We start from the raw sequence: 19,989 nt of genomic DNA on the forward strand, positions 1-19,989 counted from the left end.
ATCCAAATTGGTGGCCATCATCACATCCTGTGGCAGTGAGTTCCATAGTTTAACTCTGTGCTGTGTGAAGAAGCCCTTCCTTTTCTCTGTCCTGAACTCTAGTAGTATGGGAGAGGGAGAAAAAATATTATTATTATTATTATTAATTTATTTTTTCATTTATACCCTGCTTATTTTTCCTCTTGCAAGGAGCCCAACATGGGCCTCTTCCTCTCCATTTTACCTTCACAACAACCCTGTGAGGTGGCTTAGGCTGAAAGCCAATGAGCTTCACGGCCACATGGGGACAAGAACACGGATCTCCTAAGTCCCAGTCCAGAGGTCCAACCGCTGCACCACACTGGCTTATCCAGAAAGCTGGGCTGTGTTCAGAAGACACCTTAAACCATGGCTTTAACCATGGTGAATAAGGCCTTATGGCTTAACCACCGTGGTTAAAGCCGTGGTTTAAAGTGTCTTCTGAATGGGGCTGTTGATTGACATCCATCCCCTGAAGCAGTTCAGACTTCGCACAGGCCTAGGCAAAACGTGACCATGGCACGAACTGGTGGGGGCATATTATCCAGTGCCCCTTTCCAGAGGACCCCATGCTTGAAAGGAATCTCTGGCTCAGATAGGCCAATGACCTCGGTTTCAGCAGGTGGGGCGGTCCAAGGGGTGGAGCTTTGAACCTTCCTTGCAGTTTTGGAAGGGATCTTCCAAACTTTTGAACAGCTATCTACCCTCTTTCTTCTTCTTCTACTTCTTCTTCTTCTTCTTCTTCTTCTTCTTCTTCTTCTTCTTCTTCTTCTTCCCCTTCCCCTTCCTCTTCTTCCTCCTCCTCCTCTTCCTCCTCCTCTTCCTCTTTTCCTCTTCCTCTTCCTCTTCCTCTTCTTCTTCTTCTTCTCCCACCATATCCAGAACCATATTTCGTCCACGCCGTGGAGTGGAAGAGCCACGTGTATTTCTTCTTCAGGGAGATCGCGATGGAGTTCAACTACTTAGAGAAGGTCAGTTCCACCAATGCTCCAGAATCGCTGTTGGTTGCAGTGTTTTGTCATCAAGGCCGGATGGTTGTTGTCATGGGCTAGGCGCATGGTCCCTTTAAGAAAACATCTTTGCATTATCCCGGAGAGAAGGAGGTGGGTTTCTCTGTGTCCAGAAGGGAGTAGCGAGCTAAATGCAAAGGCCGCGCTTTCGCAAGAAGCACCTGGCATCTGATAACGCCTCCCCTGGCTGGTACTGGGGGAGAGTAAGAAGTTGCAGCTGTGCAATGCCTGGGCACATTCCCCCTCCCTTCAGGTGAAGTGTGGGTTGCTAGGGGGTTTCAATTGGTCAGGGTGGGTCTGGTGACAAGGGGGTCCCAGAAAGAGATAAAAGCTTGGTCACCCAAGGGTCCAGTCTCTTTCCTGTGGGTGTCGGGAGTGCATGTGGTGAGCGAGAGCATCCAGGCCGGGCCAGCTGGATGGCGGAAGCCCCACATGGCCGCTGAGGGAAGGAGTCTAGTTCGAGTGGCGTGGAGCCGAGTCGAAGTGAGCGAGTCGCAGTGTTAAGTGTTTGTTTTGTTTTAGATAGGTTTGGATACAAGTGGGCAAGGGACCTTGCCAGAGTTATGGCTGGTGGGTGGCTAGTGGGGAGTGAGTGCGAATCCAATTGGCTTGAGTGTGCAGAAAGGGGGAGGCGGAGGTATTAGTCCCTGCTGTCCGAAGTGTGTCATTCCTTTGTCCGTGTTTCCCCCCCCAAACCTCTTACATGTTAACTTTAATGTGTGGACCCTTAAGGAAGTGTTTGTGTGAAGAATAAAAGTGTTTGGTCCCTATCTCCCGTGTGGTGTCGTTCCCTGAGAACCTAGACTCCCAAAGAGTTAAAAAGTGGCAGTGAAGGGGCGGGTGTCTGGGCTGGCTGACTCAGACCCCCCCTTCTCTGGCTGGGGAATCGCTGAGTTAAGCCTGGCGGTTCCATCACAGTTGTCATTAATCAAAAATGGGGAGAAAAGCACCCAAATCAGGTTAAAAAAATGGAGTAACAAATTCTCAGGATGCTGAACTTTTTATTTGTAGGTTGAAGAGCCCGTTTCGGCCTGTATCTTTTCAAGGCCTTCTTGTAAACATTTATATTAATATTTCATTACATACATACAAAACCGTTCTTCTCAAAGAATATATATCATATCTTACTTGTAAGAAGATGTCTGCAAAAATCTTCTTATCAACAGAATGTCTTTCTCAGGTTACTACTACCTGTTGTCCCTATCAGTTTTTACAGTATGTATTTTGAATGTTTAGAGCCCACTGAAGAAGGCCTTGAAAAGATACAGGCTGAAACAGCCTGGAGGCCGGGGATGGAGGATTCCTTCAGCCCTGGGACCGAATTCTCTTTCAGAGATGCTCTCGGAAGCTGCACTCCAGTGGTGGGTGGGGCTGAAGCAAAGGGGCAGAGGCAAAGCAAAGGGGTGGGGCTAAAATGCCCAAACCAGCCATATATTTGAGCTTCAAATTCAGCAGAGGAGGACTAATCTGAGCCAAGGGGACACTAAGCTGAGCTGAGGAGGACCAATCTGAGCCAAGGGGGCGCTAAGCTGAGCTGAGGAGGATCAAGCTGAGCCAAGGGGGCGCTAAGCTGAGCTGAGGAGGACTAAGCTGAGCCAAGGAGGCACTAAGCTGAGCTGAAGAGGATCAAGCTGAGCCAAGGGGGGCGCTAAGCTGAGCTGAGGAGGACCAAGCTGAGCCAAGAGAGCACTAAGATGAGCTGAGGAGGACCAAGCTGAGCCAAGGGAGCACTAAGCTGAGCTGAGGAGGACCAAGCTGAGCCAAGGGGGCACTAAGCTGAGCTGAGGAGGACCAAGCTGAGCCAAGGGGGGCACTAAGCTGAGCTAAGGAGGACCAAGCTGAGCCAAGGGGGCATCAACATCACATCTGTACCAGGCTCCATAAACCCCCTGGGTTGCCCTGTAAAAGATGATCCCTGGGTGGAATCAAAGGCACTCCTGGCCCAGGGTGCTGTTTATCCTAAGGCCGGCCCTGATCAGAGGAAAGAGGTATGGCCAGAAAAAGAGGGCATGGTCCCATGGATTACCCCGAATTTGGTTGGCCAGACGTGGCCTACAGCCCTGATATTCTTCTCCCTTGCTCTCTACCCTCTCTGTGGCCAGCAGCAAGAGCTATGGACTACCACCTAACCATTGAGCGGGGGGTTGGACTAGATGGCCTTGTAGGCCCCTTCCAACTCTGCTATTCTATGATTCTATGATTCAATACTCCTGCCCTGTTTGTCTCCTTCCCCCCCTCACCTGCCCCATCCAGGTGGTAGTTTCTCGGGTGGCCCGGGTATGTAAGAGTGACATGGGAGGCTCCCAGCGGGTGCTAGAGAAACAGTGGACATCCTTCCTCAAGGCCCGCCTCAACTGCTCAGTGCCGGGCGACTCGCACTTCTACTTCAACGTCATCCAGTCGGTCACGGACATCTTGGAGATCGACGGGAGACCCGTGGTGCTGGCTGTCTTCTCTACACCCACCAACAGGTCAGCTGAGGGGTTGGGTTGGCAGAAGAAGCAGGGGGGCATTTCAGCCTCACTGATAAAGATCTGTTAGGTAATGGAGCCAGTGTGGTGTAGTGGTTAGAGCATTGGACTGGGACTTGGGAGATACAGGTTCAAGTCCCCACTTGGCCATGAAGCTCCCCGGGCAAATTTGGACTCTCAGCCTAATCTACCTCACAGGATTGTTGTAGATGGAGAGGAAGAGGATTATGTAAACTACCTAGGGTTCTTTGCAAGAGGGAACGAAAGAATAATGATGCTGATAATGATGGAGGAGAGAGTGCTTCTGGGAACATGCCAAGTTCCTCCTTCACTGAATTTGGTTCTTTGGGATATGTGGTGTCCTCACTGATGAACCTGTGTAGAGGGACTCATTGTTGGACTCGATGGCCTTTTAGGCCCCTTCCAACTCTACTATTCTATGATCGTCGTAAATCACCAGTGCTCGTGAGATAAGCAGGCTGGAAACATCAATAAACAGTCAAAAGCCGAAAGTATCTGCCAGAAACCGGGTCAAGCAATACTGAGTTCAGGAATGCGCCAGAAAGTTGTCAAGAGTCCAGTCCAAGATCAAGTTATGTTCAGGCAAGGTTCAGGAGCTGGTATGCAAGGAACAAGGACAAAAGTACGACAATTGCTTCCAGCACCGCTCAGGGGCTCTGGCGTATCTTATATGGGGATGGTGGTAATTAGGGATTGCGGCCTGCAGCTGGCTTCTGCCTGTTCCTATGAAGGAACCTACCTAGGGAGGTGGTGGGCTCTCCCACACTAGAGGCCTTCAAGAGGCAGCTGGACAACCATCTGTCAGGGATGCTGTAGGGTGGATTCCTGCATTGAGCAGGGGGTTGGACTCGATGGCCTCGTAGGCCCCTTCCAACTCTGCTATTCTAGGATTCTATGAAGGAACCCACACACACTTAGGCTCAGCTGTTCCTCCTTCCTGCTCTATCCCAAGCCGAGGGACAACACTTCTCACCGTTGCTGCGTTACTACAACTAGCTCCCCTACACATTTGGTGTTGCAGGGAGAAGCTTAAGGGATAACAGAGCTTCTAAGCATATTTTATTTATTTATTTATTTATTATTTATTTATTACATTTCTATACCGCCCAATAGCCGGAGCTCTCTGGGCGGTTCACAAAAATTAAAACCGTTCAAAGTATAAAACAACAGCAGAGTCTTACTTCAGCCTTAACCACAGGCAGCCTCGTAGATCAGGGATTTATGGGATAGGGCGTTTTGACCAGAAAGCCCGGGGGAAATTTGTTGGGGACAGGCCGTATCTCAGTGGTACAGCACCGGCTTTGAATGCCAAGGTTTCCAGATTCAGTTCTCAGCTTCTCCAAGGAGGGAAGTGGAAGATGCTTGTGTGAAACCTCGAAGAGTTGCAGCCAGTCAGTATAAACAGAGAGAGAGCTTCGGCTATTGGGCGGTATAAAAATGTAATAAATAAATAAATAATAAATAATAATATAAATAAATAAACAACTCTGTGCTAGATAAATTTGACATCTGACAATCTCCTGTATTCATGTTCTTGGGCTCCAGAATCGTCGTCGTCGTCATCATCAGTAGAAGTGAATCATAGCAGTAAATAATTATTATCCTAATTAATTATTAGTAAGCCATAATTAATAATAATTATTAATAAGCCTACATAGAACTTTAGACTCTTCACAGCTTTTCCTGAATAGAACATTTGCATTTTGTTGCATTGTTTTCATTGCATAAGGCAGGGTACAATTGAAATTAAATAAATACATGAATAAATGATATGGCCGGAATCTGTAGAACAACCGTGTACGGTAGGTCAGTTTTTCCCATGGGGATACTGAGGCAGGAAGAGATCAGCTAACCGAAAGCCATTTCATGCTCTCACTGGAGAGGTCAGTTATGAACCAAGCGTTTGTCTTGCTCAGTACCTTAGAGTGCAATCCTATGCATGTTGAGACAGAAAAAGTACTACAACTCCCAGCATGCCCCAGACAGCTGGGAGTTGTAGGACTTTTTCTGTCTGAACATGCCTCAGACTGTAGCATTAACTGCAGTTTGGAAACCAGGCATGGTGTCAATTTTGAAGTGTAGGTGCTTGTCATAACATCCCCCCACTGAAGAGAGTCCAAAAATTCAGTCCGGTGTTTTTTTCCCATCCATATCAACAAACCCATTCTTCATCTCCAACAGCCGCACCCAAAATATTTTGCATCACAACAGTATATAAATTGGGCCATTTTCCTCCCAGCTACTTGTGAAGATTGCAGCTCAGCTGAGAGGTCACGGGGAATTCTGAGCAGAGGGCCCGACGATGTCCATGTTCCTGCTAATAAAAAACTGCCGGGGCATGGTCCACACGAGGCCCTGGCTTCACGACTCCACTGCCTGTGGATTCTCGGAAGCTCTTATTTCCAGAACCTAACAATGGCTCCTTTTCTCTCCGTTTGCAGCATTCCCGGCTCGGCCGTCTGCGCTTTTGACATGGCCCAAATAGCTTCTGTCTTTGAAGGGCGTTTCCGGGAGCAGAAATCCCCCGAGTCCATTTGGACTCCAGTGCCGGAGGAGCTGGTACCCAAGCCACGGTGGGTAGAACAGTTGTTCCAAATGGATTGTCTGTCATGAAAACTAATATGGGACTTATAAGTTGAGAGCCAGCAACATCGGGTCAGGATGGTTCTTTGCATGTCCAGCTTGGGAGCTTCCCAGAAGTATTGGGGTGGCCACTTTGGGAAATGGGATGCTAGACCACATGAATCCTTGGGCTGATCTAGCAGGGCTTGTGTGATGTCACGGAATGCTCACAAACACCACAATAGCTCCATCAGCAGGAAAGGGAACTTGATACAGAATCAAATGAGCACAAGAACACCAGGACGTAGAATGAGCCCTGCTGGATCAGACCAAGGGTCCATCCAGTCCAGCATTCTGCTCGCACTGTGGTCAACCAGATGTCAACGGGGAAAACACAAGCAGGACAGGAGTGCACGTTTTTGCACTTGCAAAAATGTACAACTCCCCCTCCCCCCCCCCCCACAAAAATGCAGAAATTCCCTCCCAGAAGCACATTTTTACGCTTTTGTGCATTTGGGGCTGATTTTTTTTTAAAAAAAAATACATATTTTTCTACAGCTAGATTTGCCTAAAATTCCAGAAAGTTGTTTAAAACAAAACGAAACACCACGGTCCACAGAATCCGTGAGTCGGGATAAACCAGTCCAGGGTGCAATCTGTGGGTTGGACCCATAGAAACCTGACCCATTTTACACCATGGCGGATTTCTCCAAATCCCCAAGTTACATAAACTCCCCACTATGGAAGTAGAGACTGGAGGAACAGATAATCCAACCGGACTTGTCTTATATTCTTTGTGTATTCCGATCCAATGACTTTTTGCCTGTTATGGGGGACGATGGAACCAGTTACCTAGGGAGGTTGTGGGCTCTCCCACACTAGAGGCCTTCAAGAGGCAGCTGGCAGCAACCATCTGTCAGGGATGCTTTAGGGTGGATTCCTGCATTGAGCAGGAGGTTGGACTAGATGGCCTTAGAGGCCCCTTCCAACTCTACTCTTCTATGATTCTATGAGCAGACCAGGAATTTGATCAACTCATTCCCCCATTCAAGTTTGCATGGTGTGTGGGTGTGTGTATAACCTTGTTGCATGATCCCACGGAAACTCCCATGTCCTGCATCTCGGTGGGTTAGACGTCATGCTTTGGGATTAAATGAACAACTCCAAAGTGCACTGAAAGGCAGTGTCATTTCTTTTTTTGGGACGTCAGAGGTGGTTGCCCATAAATAGAGCAATTGCTTTGCTTTCATCTTTTCTAAGGAACAGTCCGGATAAACCAGAGGCTCGGGTACTTCCTAACAGGAGGGAGATGACGCACCACAAAATTGAGTCCCCGGCCAAGGTTCTGGGTGGGTGATCCACCCGGCACCGGAGTTAGGGTGAAATGAGGGGGGTGACCTTGTGTCCTGACAACAGGCAGTGTGATCTGGTGCCCGGATGTTGGGGGATTGACCCCACCCTCTCGTGCAAGCACTGAGTCATTACTGACTCTTGGAGGGACGATAGCTTTCGCTGATGTTTTCTTGGCAGGCCTTATAGCGGGGTGGTTTGCCGTTGCCTTCCCTGGCCGTGATTGCCTTTCCCCCAGCTAACTGGGTACTCATTTTACCGACCTCGGAAGGATGGAAGGCTGAGTCGACCCGAGCCGGCTGCCTGAAACCAGCTTCCGCTGGGATCGAACTCAGGCGGCTTGATGTAATTTGGCCCGCGGAAGGCTACATGGGGGTCACCCACCCCCCATCACAAACAACTTCCCCTTAACTGGGTTAAAGGAACGGGGAAGAAGTCGGCTGAGCAGAGAGCGCTGTGACATGGGAAAGAGATGTGAAGCCCTGGGCGATGGCCAAGAATGTCCGTGGGTTCACCCTGCTCCATCAATTCATGCTGTTCATGGTCTCCCAACCTTCCCTTTCCGCCTCCCCTTTGCCTCCCAGGCCGGGCAGTTGCGCAGCTCCGGGGATGCGCTACAACACTTCCAGCTTCTTTCCGGACGAGATCCTCAATTTCGTCAAGACGCACCCCCTGATGGACGAGGCGGTGCCGTCTTTGGGCAACGCCCCCTGGATCGTCCGGACCATGACCCGGTGAGAGCGGGAGAGAGCCTTGGGAGGGTTTAGAAGTTTGTTGCTCCCTGGTGAGAATAAATAAGAGCAGAGCAAGCCGAGTTTGTTTCGGAAGAGGGACGTGTGGGTGCTTTGGCCATGGAGGCGCGGGGGGGCGTGGTATAGCCCTCCTCCAATCCCAGAAGCACTCTCACATAGAAGAGGGGAATGATGCACTTTGCTATCCCGGAGGACAGAACAAGAAGTAAAGGGCTCAAGTTACAAGAGGATAGATTTGGGCTGAACATTAGAAGAAGCTTCTTATTGGGCAGAGCGGTTTGACAATGAGACCAATGAGCTGGGAGGGGGGCTCGCCCTCACTGGAGGTCTTCAAGAAGAGTTTTGACAGCCACCTTTGGGGGATGCTGTACTCAGAAGTGGGTAGGTCAAGCCTCATGTCTACTCACAAGTAAGCCGGACGAGCCTCAGAAGTAAGCAAGACTGAATCACTCAGCAGCTTCCCTCGCAGGCCTCTCCCCCTCCCTTGCAGGGTAAAGCTCTTATCTCTGATCATCTGCTGGCTGGAGATAAGAGCTTATCCCTCCCGCACTGTGGCAAAGCCTCGCTTTCTCCCTGCGCCTCAGGGTAAAGCTCTTATCTCTGGTCAGCCAATGGGAGATAAGAGCTTTCCCCTGCTGGGAGAAGGAGTGGGGCCTGGAGAAGGAGCCGTCGTGGGCGGTAGCCAGCCCGTGGGTTGGAGGTTCTGCGTTCCTATCTTAGAGGACGCATTCCCTCTACCCTTTTGCGTGCAGGGGAGAATGCCTCTTCCAAAATGACACCAATGCAGTCAAGTGCTTCATGACCCCGGCATCACTTTAGAAGAAGCATTCTGTATTTTTAAAATTCGCATGCAGCAGAGGGCGTGGATTTTAAAAATAATGAAGCCGTTTTCAAAGGTCTCGGTTAAGAGCAGCCTTTCTGTCAATCCCAGAGGTCTTTAGTTGATTAATCTAACTGATGATTCCACTGTCCGTTGGAGACAGGCGTATATTACGCCCCAGTCTTGTGCGGACACCTCATGCAGTTCTGCGTCTGCGGAAGGGGAATTGAAGCTTCCTCTCCTTCCCTCAGCACTGCAGCCAAGACAATCTGGTTCTAATTAAATCGGTCTTAATTGCTGTTTTATGTGAAATTAATCAAGCGCCGTTCCTGTCGTCTCTCAAGCCAGAAATACACGCCGGGCGATATTGGGGCGGGGGTGTTGTCTGTCTGTGTTTCCGGCAAGGCGTAGCGAAACTTCTCCCCAGGATGCAAGCCCTCGGCGGCTGCAGGAACGGGGCGCGCACGTGCGCGGTTGCAATGGCGTGTGCACACCCGCAGGGGGCCTGCCGCAACGCCACCGGCCCCCCATCCTGACGCGCAAGCTGGCCTCCACCTTCTCTTAGCGCTGTTGGCTTTGCTAGTTTCATACACAAAAGAGCCCGAATTGATTTTTGAGGCCGGGGCGGGGTGGGGAGCGATTGCAGCTTTAATGAGACAGCAGAAAACTTTTCTGCAATTGCTTGTGTGTTTTCTCCTCCTTCCAGAGGGGTGAAGAACAAGCTAGCCGCTGAGTCTGTGCATGTCTGTGGTTTTGTCCCTGTGTGCAGGTCTGTCTGTGTCCGGGGCGGCTGGTTCTGTGTGTGTGTGTGTGTGTGTGTGTGTGTGTGTGTGTGTGTCTGTGCATGTCTCTGAGGTGGGGGACATCTGTGTCTCTCTGTATCTGTCTGCATGTCTGCAAGCTGGAGGGGGTTCAGAGGAGGGCAACCAGGATGATCAGGGGTCTGGAAACAAAGCCCTATGAGGAGAGACTGAAAGAACTGGGCATGTTTAGCCTGGAGAAGAGAAGATGGAGGGGAGACATGATAGCACTCTTCAAAGACTTAAAAGGTTGTCCCACAGAGGAGGGCCAGGATCTCTTCTCGATCCTCCCAGAGTGCAGGACACGGAATAACGGGCTGAAGTTACAGGAAGCCAGATTCCAGCTGGACATCAGGAAAAACTTCCTGACTGTTAGAGCAGTACGACAATGGAATCAGTTGCCTAGGGAGGTTGTGGGCTCTCCCACACTAGAGGCCTTCAAGAGGCAGCTGGACAAGCATCTGTCAGGGATGCTTTAGGGTGGATTCCTGCCTTGAGCAGGGGGTTGGACTCGATGGCCTTGTAGGCCCCTTCCAACTCTGCTATTCTATGATTCTATGATTCTCTCTCTGTGTGTGTGTGTGTTTATATTTCTGTTTTTGTCTCTGTGTGCTTGTCTGTATGTTTTTCTTTCTGTGTGTCTGCCTGTCCGTATGTGTGCGTCTGTGTGCTTTTATCTGTGTTTTTATCCTTGTGTACATGTGTGTCTGCGTGTCTTTCTGTGTGTGTGTGTTCTGTGTCTGTTTGTGTATGTCTCTCTCTCTCTCTCTCTCTCTCTCTCTGTGTGTGTCTTCCTGTCCAGATGTCTGGTGTTTGGGTCTGTGTTTTTGTCTGTATGCGTGTCTTCGTTTCTGTGTGTGTCCTCTGTGCATGTCTATACATTTGTGTCTGTACGTTTGTGTGTGCTTGTGTCTGTATTTGTGTCTGTCCCCGGGTATATCTCTGTATGCCTCTGTTTCTCTCTCTCTGTGTGTGCCTGTCTGTTTCTTCCGCTACAAATTGCCTTAACTGACCCACGCCGCGCGCCGCTAACGCGTGTGGTTCTTCTGTGCTCTCCCTTTTCCTGGAGCAGGTATCAGCTGCGCAAGATCGTGGTGGACCCTGCGGCAGGGCCTGGCAAGAACCACACCGTGGTCTTCCTGGCCTCCGACACGGGCACGGTGCTCAAGTTCCTCATCCGCACCAACATCAGCGCCACGACCCTCCGGGCTAGTAGCCACAGTTTGCTTCTGGAGGAGTTTGAGACCTACCCGAGTGACAAGTAAGTCTAGAAGTTGGAATACTGAAAGACCAAATAGAAGAAGTACATTAAAAAAAAAAGTGATGTGCACTAGGCCCCCTACCTGCTTCGGGGGGCGATTCGGAGATTCCGAATCGGCCCTGACCCGCCTTGGCTGGGATCCAACCCAATTCTGGAGCAAGGGAAGAGCTCTGTGTAACTCTGAAAACTTGCACATCCTCACGCCGACAGCAATGGCCCTGGTTTGACTCACCCCTCGATCCTGACATGGAGGTCTTGATCTTTTCCGCCAGGTGCGGCAAGGATAACGTGGACGAACGGAAACTCCTGAGCATGGAACTGGACAAAGCCACCGGCTCGCTGCTGCTGGCCTTCCCTCCCTGCGTGGTGCGCGCCCCCGTGGCCAGATGCCACCAGCATTCCGGCTGTATGAAGTGAGCGCCTGATTTGTGTATTGACTTAAAACGTGTTTGTTTTTAATCTCATTTTATCGGCCTAAATATGCTCCTAGAGCAGCTTATTTATAATAAGTAATGTACTAGACAGTCCCTGAGCACAGGCTTACAAAGACACGACACACAAGGAAAAAGCGAAGAGGAGGGAAGAGGAAAAGTATGTCTTTCAGCAGGTCCCGTTTCCCCCTCTCATCAAATTCCTGTTCCACCAATCTGGGGGTGGAGATCAGCCCCAGATGGACAAGGTGTAACCTTTCAGGTGGGCACAGCTACGCCAGATGCCAGGAGCCTGTCCACGTTTAAGAGCCAGGCAGCTCGGTTGCACTAGGTTGAGATGTCAACGTGTGGCCAGAAGCAATTCTTGGTATTGGTTGATTGTTTCATCCATGATCCCATAACTGATCATTCTGTTTCCAGCAGAGAACAGCCAGACACGGAGGTCGAGATGCCAGGAGAGCCAGATTTAATCCTGGGGATCGAGAGTCCTCACCTCTAGTATAGGGGATAGGTTTGAGCCATCAATGGGGTAAGGTGACCCCATGGAAAGGAGGACAGGGGCTCCTGTATCTTTAACAGTTGCGTAGAAAAGGGAATTTCAGCAGGTGTCCTTTGTATGCCTGCAGCACCTGGAGAAATCCCCTCTTCATCACAACAGTTAAAGCTGCAGGAGCCCTGCCCTCTTTTGTATCTCGTCATGCTAGGCAGGGCTCCTGCATCTTTAACTGGTGTGATGAGGAGGGAATTTCACGTGATGCTGCATGCATGCAAAAGACACCTGCAGGAATGCCCTTTTCTATGCAACTGTTACTGTCTTCCTTTCCGTAAGGTCATCCTATAAGACTTAGACTATATATATATATATATATATATATATATATATTGCTGCAAAATGAACGGTCATCCCCCGCCCCTCCTTCCACACATGCTGACACCTCCCTGTTGTTTCCCAGTGGGGTAATTTCGGCTCCATTCCTATCAGCACTTGCCACCCATGTTTGCTATTAGCGGGAGCCAAGTTGCCAATTAAAGGGATAACGGTCTCAATGAAACTCCCAATAAAAATAACCCCCGTCGGATTCCCCCTCCCCGCAAAATTTTGCCAGCGTTTCCCACGACGTTCCCCACGGGGGCTGACTTTCGGGGACGGAACGGGCTACATTGGTGCGTGCCGGCGAGGTCTTCAGCCACTTCCCACAGAAAGCTGGAGGGCGTCCTGCCACCTAGCTATATTACAACCATTTGTCACCCACCGAGCGGGAATCACCACCCTCTGCAGTGCTGGCGACATTTCCTCGCCTAATTGCCAGAGATACAAGTCTGCATTATTCACAAGTTCTCCGTTTAATACCTGGCCTGGGGGGGGGGGGAAGGGGGAACAGGATTGGACGAGATCAGCAGGAAAGTTTAAAACACGACTGAAGGAAAGGGGGGTGGAAATAAAAGAGCAGGCTTCTCGCAGAATGAAAGGTCACCGCAGTTTGGCAAAGGTGGGCAGATCATCCAAATTTGGGGGTGTCTCTGAGAAGGAGTGTTCTAGATACTGGTTCCCCTCTATTCAGCAATGGTTAGGCCTCATTTTGAGTGTTGCGTCCAGTTCTGGGCACTACAATTCAAGAAGGACGCAGACAAGCTGGAGGGGGTTCAGAGGAGGGCAACCAGGATGATCAGGGGTCTGGAAACAAAGCCCTATGAAGAGAGACTGAAAGAACTGGGCATGTTTAGCCTGGAGAAGAGAAGACTGAGGAGAGACATGAGAGCACTCGTCAAACACTTGAAAGGTTGTCACACAGAGGAGGGCCAGGATCTCTTCTCGATCCTCCCAGAGTGCGGGACACGGAATCATGGGCTGAAGTGACAGGAAGCCAGATTCCAGCTGGACATCAGGACAAACGTCCTGGCTGTTTGACATACTGTTTGAGCAGTATGACAATGGAACCCATAGCCTAAGGAGGTGGTGGGCTCTCCCACACTAGAGGCCTTCAAGAGGCAGCTGGACAGCCCTCTGTCACGGATGCTTTGAGGTGGATTCCTGCCTTGAGCAGGGGGTTGGACTGGATGGCCTTGTAGACCCCTTCTAACTCTACTATTCTATGATTCTACGATCTGCAGCAGAAGAATAACCCCGAAAGATATCTCTTCCCCCATCCAACACTTTCCATCACCTCTCCTGACTTCCCCCGAAAGAGCTGTTAGCACGGTTGAGAACGTGGTCAAAAATGCCTGCATCCCAGGGGTAGGTGAACCTGTTCTCTCTGGACTTTGGGGACTACATCTCCCATCATCCCTGGCCATGCCAACTGAGGCTGATAGGAGATGTAGTCCAAAACAGCCAAAGGTTGCCTACGTTTTGCCAACTCCATTTGCAATTGTGGGTGGGGCATGGTGGAAAAAATGAAGGTGACTTGAACCTCCGAGACGAACGTAAGGCCGCAGCTGTGTAGCATTGAGATTCAATCTTTGTGCGTTCGGATAAAAAATGACTTTATACGCCTCCCACCCACCCCCCGGACTAATCTGTGGATCCGAACGCAGTTATACTTAAATTTCATGCTCATTCTGCTCCTTTTACCATGGAGTCCAAGGCTCAAAATGCATCTTTGAAGATTTTGAGAAATCCGTTCCAAAAAGATGTATCTGAATCTGGATTTCCGTGTGGATTTTTTAAAAAAACAGCAAAAAAAAGCAGATTAATACGGTAATGCGATGGAAGAAATGTATCAGCTTCCCCCAACCTAGTGCCCTCCAGACAAGACGCTTTTTTCAGATACTGTGGTCCCAATTCATGAAAGGTTTTATAGGAGAAAACCAGCACTTTGAATTGAGCCCAGAAATGAACTGGAAATCCAGCCTGTCTTCAAGGGCAGCCCCACAGACAATACCTTACAGTAGTCTAGACAGGAAGTTACCAAAAGGCACGGATCACTCCCGATGAAAATATATAACGGCTTCTTTCCCACCAAAAGTTCCTTAGGAATGGTCTCCCTCCCTCCTCCCTCTCTCTCTCCTGGTGTGTCACACAGCCCCCCTCGGTTTACGGTACCTTCTGATGAACTTTTACTAACCTCCTTAACCGACCAACCCTCTTTGCTTTCTGTCGTTCAGGAACTGTTTGGCAAGCCGTGACCCTTACTGTGGTTGGACACCTGAAGGATCGTGTGTCTTCCTAGAACAGAACACCAGGTAATGGTCCATGGCATAAACCTCTCAGGATCCTTGCTAGGGTTGTTCAATCATACCATTCCCGTTCCCGATGACTGCTTGTTCTGTGAAAACGAGGAAACGGTCCTCTATTTTTTAATGGGAAGGAGTGTGGTTGCCTTGGGAGTTCCTGCTTCAAAAGGACCGGCCCTGCCATGCAGCAAGGGGAAGCGACCTGCTTTAGGCGGCACCATGCGGGTGGATGGCATAGAGTAAGGCAAATTGGGGCATATCCAGAGGAAGGTATCCAGAATGCAAAAGAACGCAGGAAGCTTCAGTCCACCTAGCTCTGTATTTCAGGCACTGACTGGCAGCAGAGGCTCAGGCAGCGGTTTTTCCAACCCTATGTGAAATTGCCGGGAATCGAACCCAGAATCTTCTGGATGCAAAGCATACTCTCTACCAACCAAGCTACAGCCCTTCTCCAGAATGATGAGGGGTTTGAAAACCAAGTCCTGTGAAGAGTAGTTGAATTATAGACTCATAGAATAGCAGAGTTGGAAGGGGCCTGCAAGGCCATCGAGTCCAACCCCCTGCTCAAGGCAGGAATCCACCCTAAAGCATCCCCGACAGATGCTTGTCCAGCTGCCTCTTGAAGGCCTCTAGTGTGGGAGAGCCCACAACCTCCCTAGGTCACTGATTCCATTGCCGCACTGCTCTAACAGTCAGGAAGTTTTTCCTGATGTCCAGCTGGAATCTGGCTTCCTTTAACTTGAGCCCGTTATTCCGTGTCCTGCACTCTGGGAGGATCGAGAAGAGATCCTGGCCCTCCTCTGTGTGGGTATATTAAGCCCAGGCTCCTCAACTGGGAGCCCTCCTGATACTTTGGACTACAACCTCTAGGAGTCCTGACCATGCTGACTGAGGCTGACTGGAGTTGAAATCCAAAACATCTGTAGCGTGCCACATTGGAGAAGGCTGGTTTAGCCCGAAGAAGAGAAGATGAAGGGGAGACACGACATTCAAATAAATATCTGAAGGGCCATCACGCAGAAGACAGAGGGGGTTGGTCCGCCGTTGCCTCGGTGGACGGGACTAGAATCAATAGGTGGAAATGGCGGGAAAGCAGATTTCGGCAGAACATTACAAGCAACTTCCTGACGGCATGAGCTGTCTGCATTGGGAAGCGGTGGTGGACTCTCCTTCGCTGGAGGTCTTCAGGCAGAAGCCCGACCTCCATAACTCAGGGATACTGCAGTTCCATAATTTCCAGGGGGTTGGACTGGATGACCTCTGACTTCCCATCCAACCCTACAATTCTGTGTTACTAAGGCCAGAGTGACTTTTTAAAGTGTTTGGTTAATGCGGGGTAGGGTGGCTTTTGGTTCCAGAAAAGGCCAGAGTGACTTTTTAAAGTGTTTGGTTAATGCCGGGTAGGGTGGCTTTTGGTTCCAGAATTTCTCAGGACAATCCAGAGTCCTCCAGTTTTTTGTTTTGTTAAAGGACCCCTGAAATGGACTGAGACCAGGAGAAAAAATGTGTGGGAGGGGAGAAAACCAAGGAGGAGGAGCTATGAAAATCTAGAAGAGTGGTAAAGCAGCAGTTTCTGCAGCCGAAACTCTCCCCACGGCCTGAGTTCGATCCCAGCGGAAGCTGGGTTCAGGCAGCCGGCTTGGGTCGACTCAGCCTTCCATCCTCCCGAGGTCGGTAAAATGAGTACCCAGTTAGCTGGGGGAAAGGTAATCACGGCCGGGGAAGGCAACGGCAAACCACCCCGCTATAAGGCCTGCCAAGAAAACGTCAGCGAAAGCTGGCGTCCCACCAAGAGTCAGTAATGACTCAGTGCTTGCACGAGAGGTTCCTTTCCTTTCCAAACCATTTAACAAAGCAAACCCTTCCTAGGTTCTTTGAGCTCCTGCTGCTACGGCCTTGCGGATCGAGGCCGTTAAACCTTTCCTCCGCTTTGTTGAATGCTGGTCATCCCGCTCTACTTTCTTGATCTACTTACAGGGCTGCGTTTGTGCAAGACATCAGCGGGGTCAAGACTTCCCACCTTGGCGACTGTGAAGGTAGGTCCATCACTCCTGCTCCTGCAGGTCAAGCGTCGCACGGCAGCCAAGCACCGGGCTCATGAACTGGGAAAATCCAGATTTTGCCACGAACGCCACTTAGGCCTGCCATGCAGAAATAAACTCCCCGATCTGCTTTCCGCACCAGGAGAAGCGGAACCTTCTCGGCCTGCATGAATTTCCGCAAACCAAATTGATTCGCGTGATGACACTTCTCTTCGCCTGTTCTGATTTTTCCACGCTGTTTTGATTCGGGTGATGGCGCTCCGGAAAGGATCTGCCAGCTCTCCCCGCTGCGTCCATGTCCGTTGCAAGGGGGGCGGGGGAAATGGTGTCTGCTCCAACATCAGCAATAAATAAATACAGAAATACGTTTTTAGAAAGGGACTCAGAAGGACCGCTACTATCTGCCACCAGTAAGGTCCCTAAACCTCTTAGGAAATGTCACTGGCCCGCCCCAACCCTAACCATGCCTTATTTCCATTAGGGCTTTGCGCCACTTCGGGTGCAAATCATCCTGAAGTGCTTCGGAGCGCTTCGGGACAATGCTAAGCTGCTGCCCCCGCCCACAGGAATCATAGAATCATAGAATAGCAGAGTTGGAAGGGGCCTACAAGGCCATTGAGTCCAACCCCCTGCTCAATGCAAGAATCCACCCTAAAGCTTTCCTGACACATGCTTGTCCAGCTGCCTCTTGAAGGCCTCTAGGGTGGGAGAGCCCGCCACCTCCCTAGGTCACTGATTCCATTGTCGTACTGCTCTAACAGTCAGGAAGTTTTTCCTGATGTCCAGCCGGAATCTGGCTTCCTTTAACTCGAGCCCGTTATTCCGCGTCCTGCACTCTGGGAGGATCGAGAAGGGAGGGTATTATGAGAGAGGGAGAAAAATGTCTCCCTGTCTGCATTCTCCACACTAGGCATCATTTTGTACACCTCTGTTATGCCTCCTTTTCCCCAAGCTAAACAATCCCAGGTGTTGTAACCCTCCCTCCTAGGGAAGATACTCTTAGAGTCTGGGCAGATACCTACAAGACTAGGCGATCCTTCAGCTAACCTGACCCCAAGCCTGGCCCTTCAGTCGACATTTCGACAGCCGGTAAGTTCCTGCCAGAGCCCTAACCGCCTTCTCCCTTCTCCCAGGGCTGGTGACCGAAAGCTTTGTGGATGAGCCGGACGGTCTGGTGTCAGTGAACCTCCTGGTGATCTCCTCCGTGGCCGCCTTCGTCATCGGCGCCGTGATCTCGGGCTTCAGCGTCTGCTGGTTCATCGGCCACCGGGACCGCAAGGAGATGGCCCGCCGCAAAGACAAGGAGAACATCCTGTCGCACAGCGAGTCGGTGGTGAGCGTCAGCCGGTTGGGCGAACGGCGTTCCCGGGGCGGCCCCGGCGGTGGGCAGCCGGAGAACCTGCTGGCCCCGCTGATGCAGAACGGGTGGCCCAAGGGTCTCCTCAAGGTGAGCCAGCACGACCTGGATTCGGGGGTCCTCCCGACCCCGGAGCAGACCCCTCTGCAACAGAAGCGATGCCCCAAGGCCTGCACCTGGGAGTACAGCCACAACCTCATCAACGCCTCCCTGCGAGGCGGGGAGACCCCGTCCTCGGTGATCCTGCTCCACGCCGGCCATACCCCGATGCCTCCGCACCACCTGAGCTCCGGCCGGGTCATCCCCATCTCCTGCCACTCCATGTTGATGGACCAAGAACTGGAGGGCGAGGGGCCGGACCTCTCGTTGGACATGCGCTACCTGCCAGTCAGCGGGGGCGACGGCCCCAGGAGTGTCCAGCAGCAGCAAGCACCGTTGCACCGGCCCTGTGGGACGCGGAGCTCCTACGGCGGCGAGCTGCCCATCACGCCGCACGACAGCCCGGACCGGCGGCGGGTGGTATCAGCCCCGGGCGGGGAGACGGGGGACCCCGCTCAGTGGAACCCTGACAAGCTGAACTCGAATCCCAACAACGCCGCCAGCAAGGCGAGCGCACACCTGAAGCGCACCCACACGTTTAACAGCGGGGAAGGCCCGGCGGCGTACGCCCGGTCTCAGCGGGCGCCCACGCTGGCACCTCAACACACCCTGGCGGACTTGAGCCACCTGCTGAAGTACACGGGCATCGAACGGACTCCCTCCTCTGTCAAATAAGGAGCCATCCCAGGGGGGCGTGGCTTGGTTTGGTAACCTCCCTCCTCGTGGGAAAAGGGGGCGGGGTTTCATGGCGGAGAGGAGGAGGGGCGGATCAGGAAAAAACCGACAACGAGAGACCCTTGCTCCCGCTTGGGGAGGGACGTCAGGAGGAGGAGGAGGAGGAGGAGGAGGAGGCGCGTTCCCCCCTCCAGGGCCTACGGATTGTCGGGGTGAGCGGGTCACCGGGGAGATACTGTTTGGCGCAAAAAGGGGGGGACCTCTTCTGTGTGTGCGTGCGTGTGCGTTTGCGTGTGTGTGTGCGTGTTTGGGGTTTTACTTCATCCTGGCGCTTCCTCATCGGACTCTCCCTTGCCTTGGCGAGGCTTCCCCCCTCCTTTCTGACAGGGGGTGGGCGGAGCCGGCACGGATGTTGCTCCGCCCACTCCGGCAAAGCGATTATTATAATTATTATTGTTAAGGGACCGGATGGAACGGCGATCGCAAAATAAACGAGAGAGAGAAGCGTCAGCTGCTAGGAGAGCTCCGGAAAGGCGCGCACAAGGGATTCGGAGATCCTGACTGGTGGTTCTCCCTCCTTCCCCCTCCCCCTCCCATTTTTATTTCTTTTGGGGCGTTTGGAGCGTGGCGCCTGTTTTTGGGAAACAAATAACAACCAGGCTCCATTCTGCTTTCCCCTTCTGATGCCCTCTCCTTTTGGGGTGAAGTTCTAATGTGTTCCTTACTCATACGCACGTGCGCAGTTGCGCACCCACCGGGCGCACACAGGCAAAACGTCCTGTCGTCGTATCCTCATATCCTGGGCTACCCCAGGAAGGAAAGCTGGCTCGGAAGGTCCTCTGCCTCCTGACGTGGGCTGTCGAGGCCTTTCAAACGGTGCTAGCAGCTGGGAAATCAAGCAAAATGGGGCCTGGGGTACCCCCTTTTCAGGATTCCCACGGACAGTGAGGTTTCAGCTTCAGTTTAAGAGAGAGGTGAGAAACCTCAGGCCCAGGGCAAAATCCAGCCCAGCTGGAGATGCAATTGGGTTACTCAGATGGCCACACCCTTTTTCTTTGGCCCCTCCCCCTTTTCCCCCAACCGCCAATCGCCTGGCTTTTCTGCAACCCTTCTGATTGGCTGGAATGCCTCTCCTGAGGCTGCGTT

General features: G+C 51.5%; 1 protein-coding gene across 1 annotated transcript in view; it reads left to right on the top strand.

Moving 5' to 3' along the window:
* The window catches only part of SEMA6B (semaphorin 6B), a 40,111-nt gene extending 20,973 nt beyond the window's left edge, over positions 1-19,138 (top strand). Inside the window, exons 8-16 of the mRNA XM_063147272.1 lie at positions 901-989; positions 3,282-3,499; positions 5,962-6,093; positions 8,017-8,166; positions 10,877-11,065; positions 11,338-11,478; positions 14,602-14,679; positions 16,648-16,706; positions 17,846-19,138. Of these exons, the coding sequence (XP_063003342.1) occupies positions 901-989; positions 3,282-3,499; positions 5,962-6,093; positions 8,017-8,166; positions 10,877-11,065; positions 11,338-11,478; positions 14,602-14,679; positions 16,648-16,706; positions 17,846-18,843 (2,054 nt within the window). The 3' untranslated portion in view covers positions 18,844-19,138. The remainder of the gene's footprint in view (positions 1-900; positions 990-3,281; positions 3,500-5,961; positions 6,094-8,016; positions 8,167-10,876; positions 11,066-11,337; positions 11,479-14,601; positions 14,680-16,647; positions 16,707-17,845) is intronic.
* The last annotated feature ends 851 nt before the right edge of the window (positions 19,139-19,989 follow it).

The sequence above is a fragment of the Elgaria multicarinata genome, chromosome 23, assembly GCF_023053635.1.
Source record: "Elgaria multicarinata webbii isolate HBS135686 ecotype San Diego chromosome 23, rElgMul1.1.pri, whole genome shotgun sequence".
Classification (NCBI taxonomy): Eukaryota; Metazoa; Chordata; class Lepidosauria; order Squamata; family Anguidae; genus Elgaria; species Elgaria multicarinata.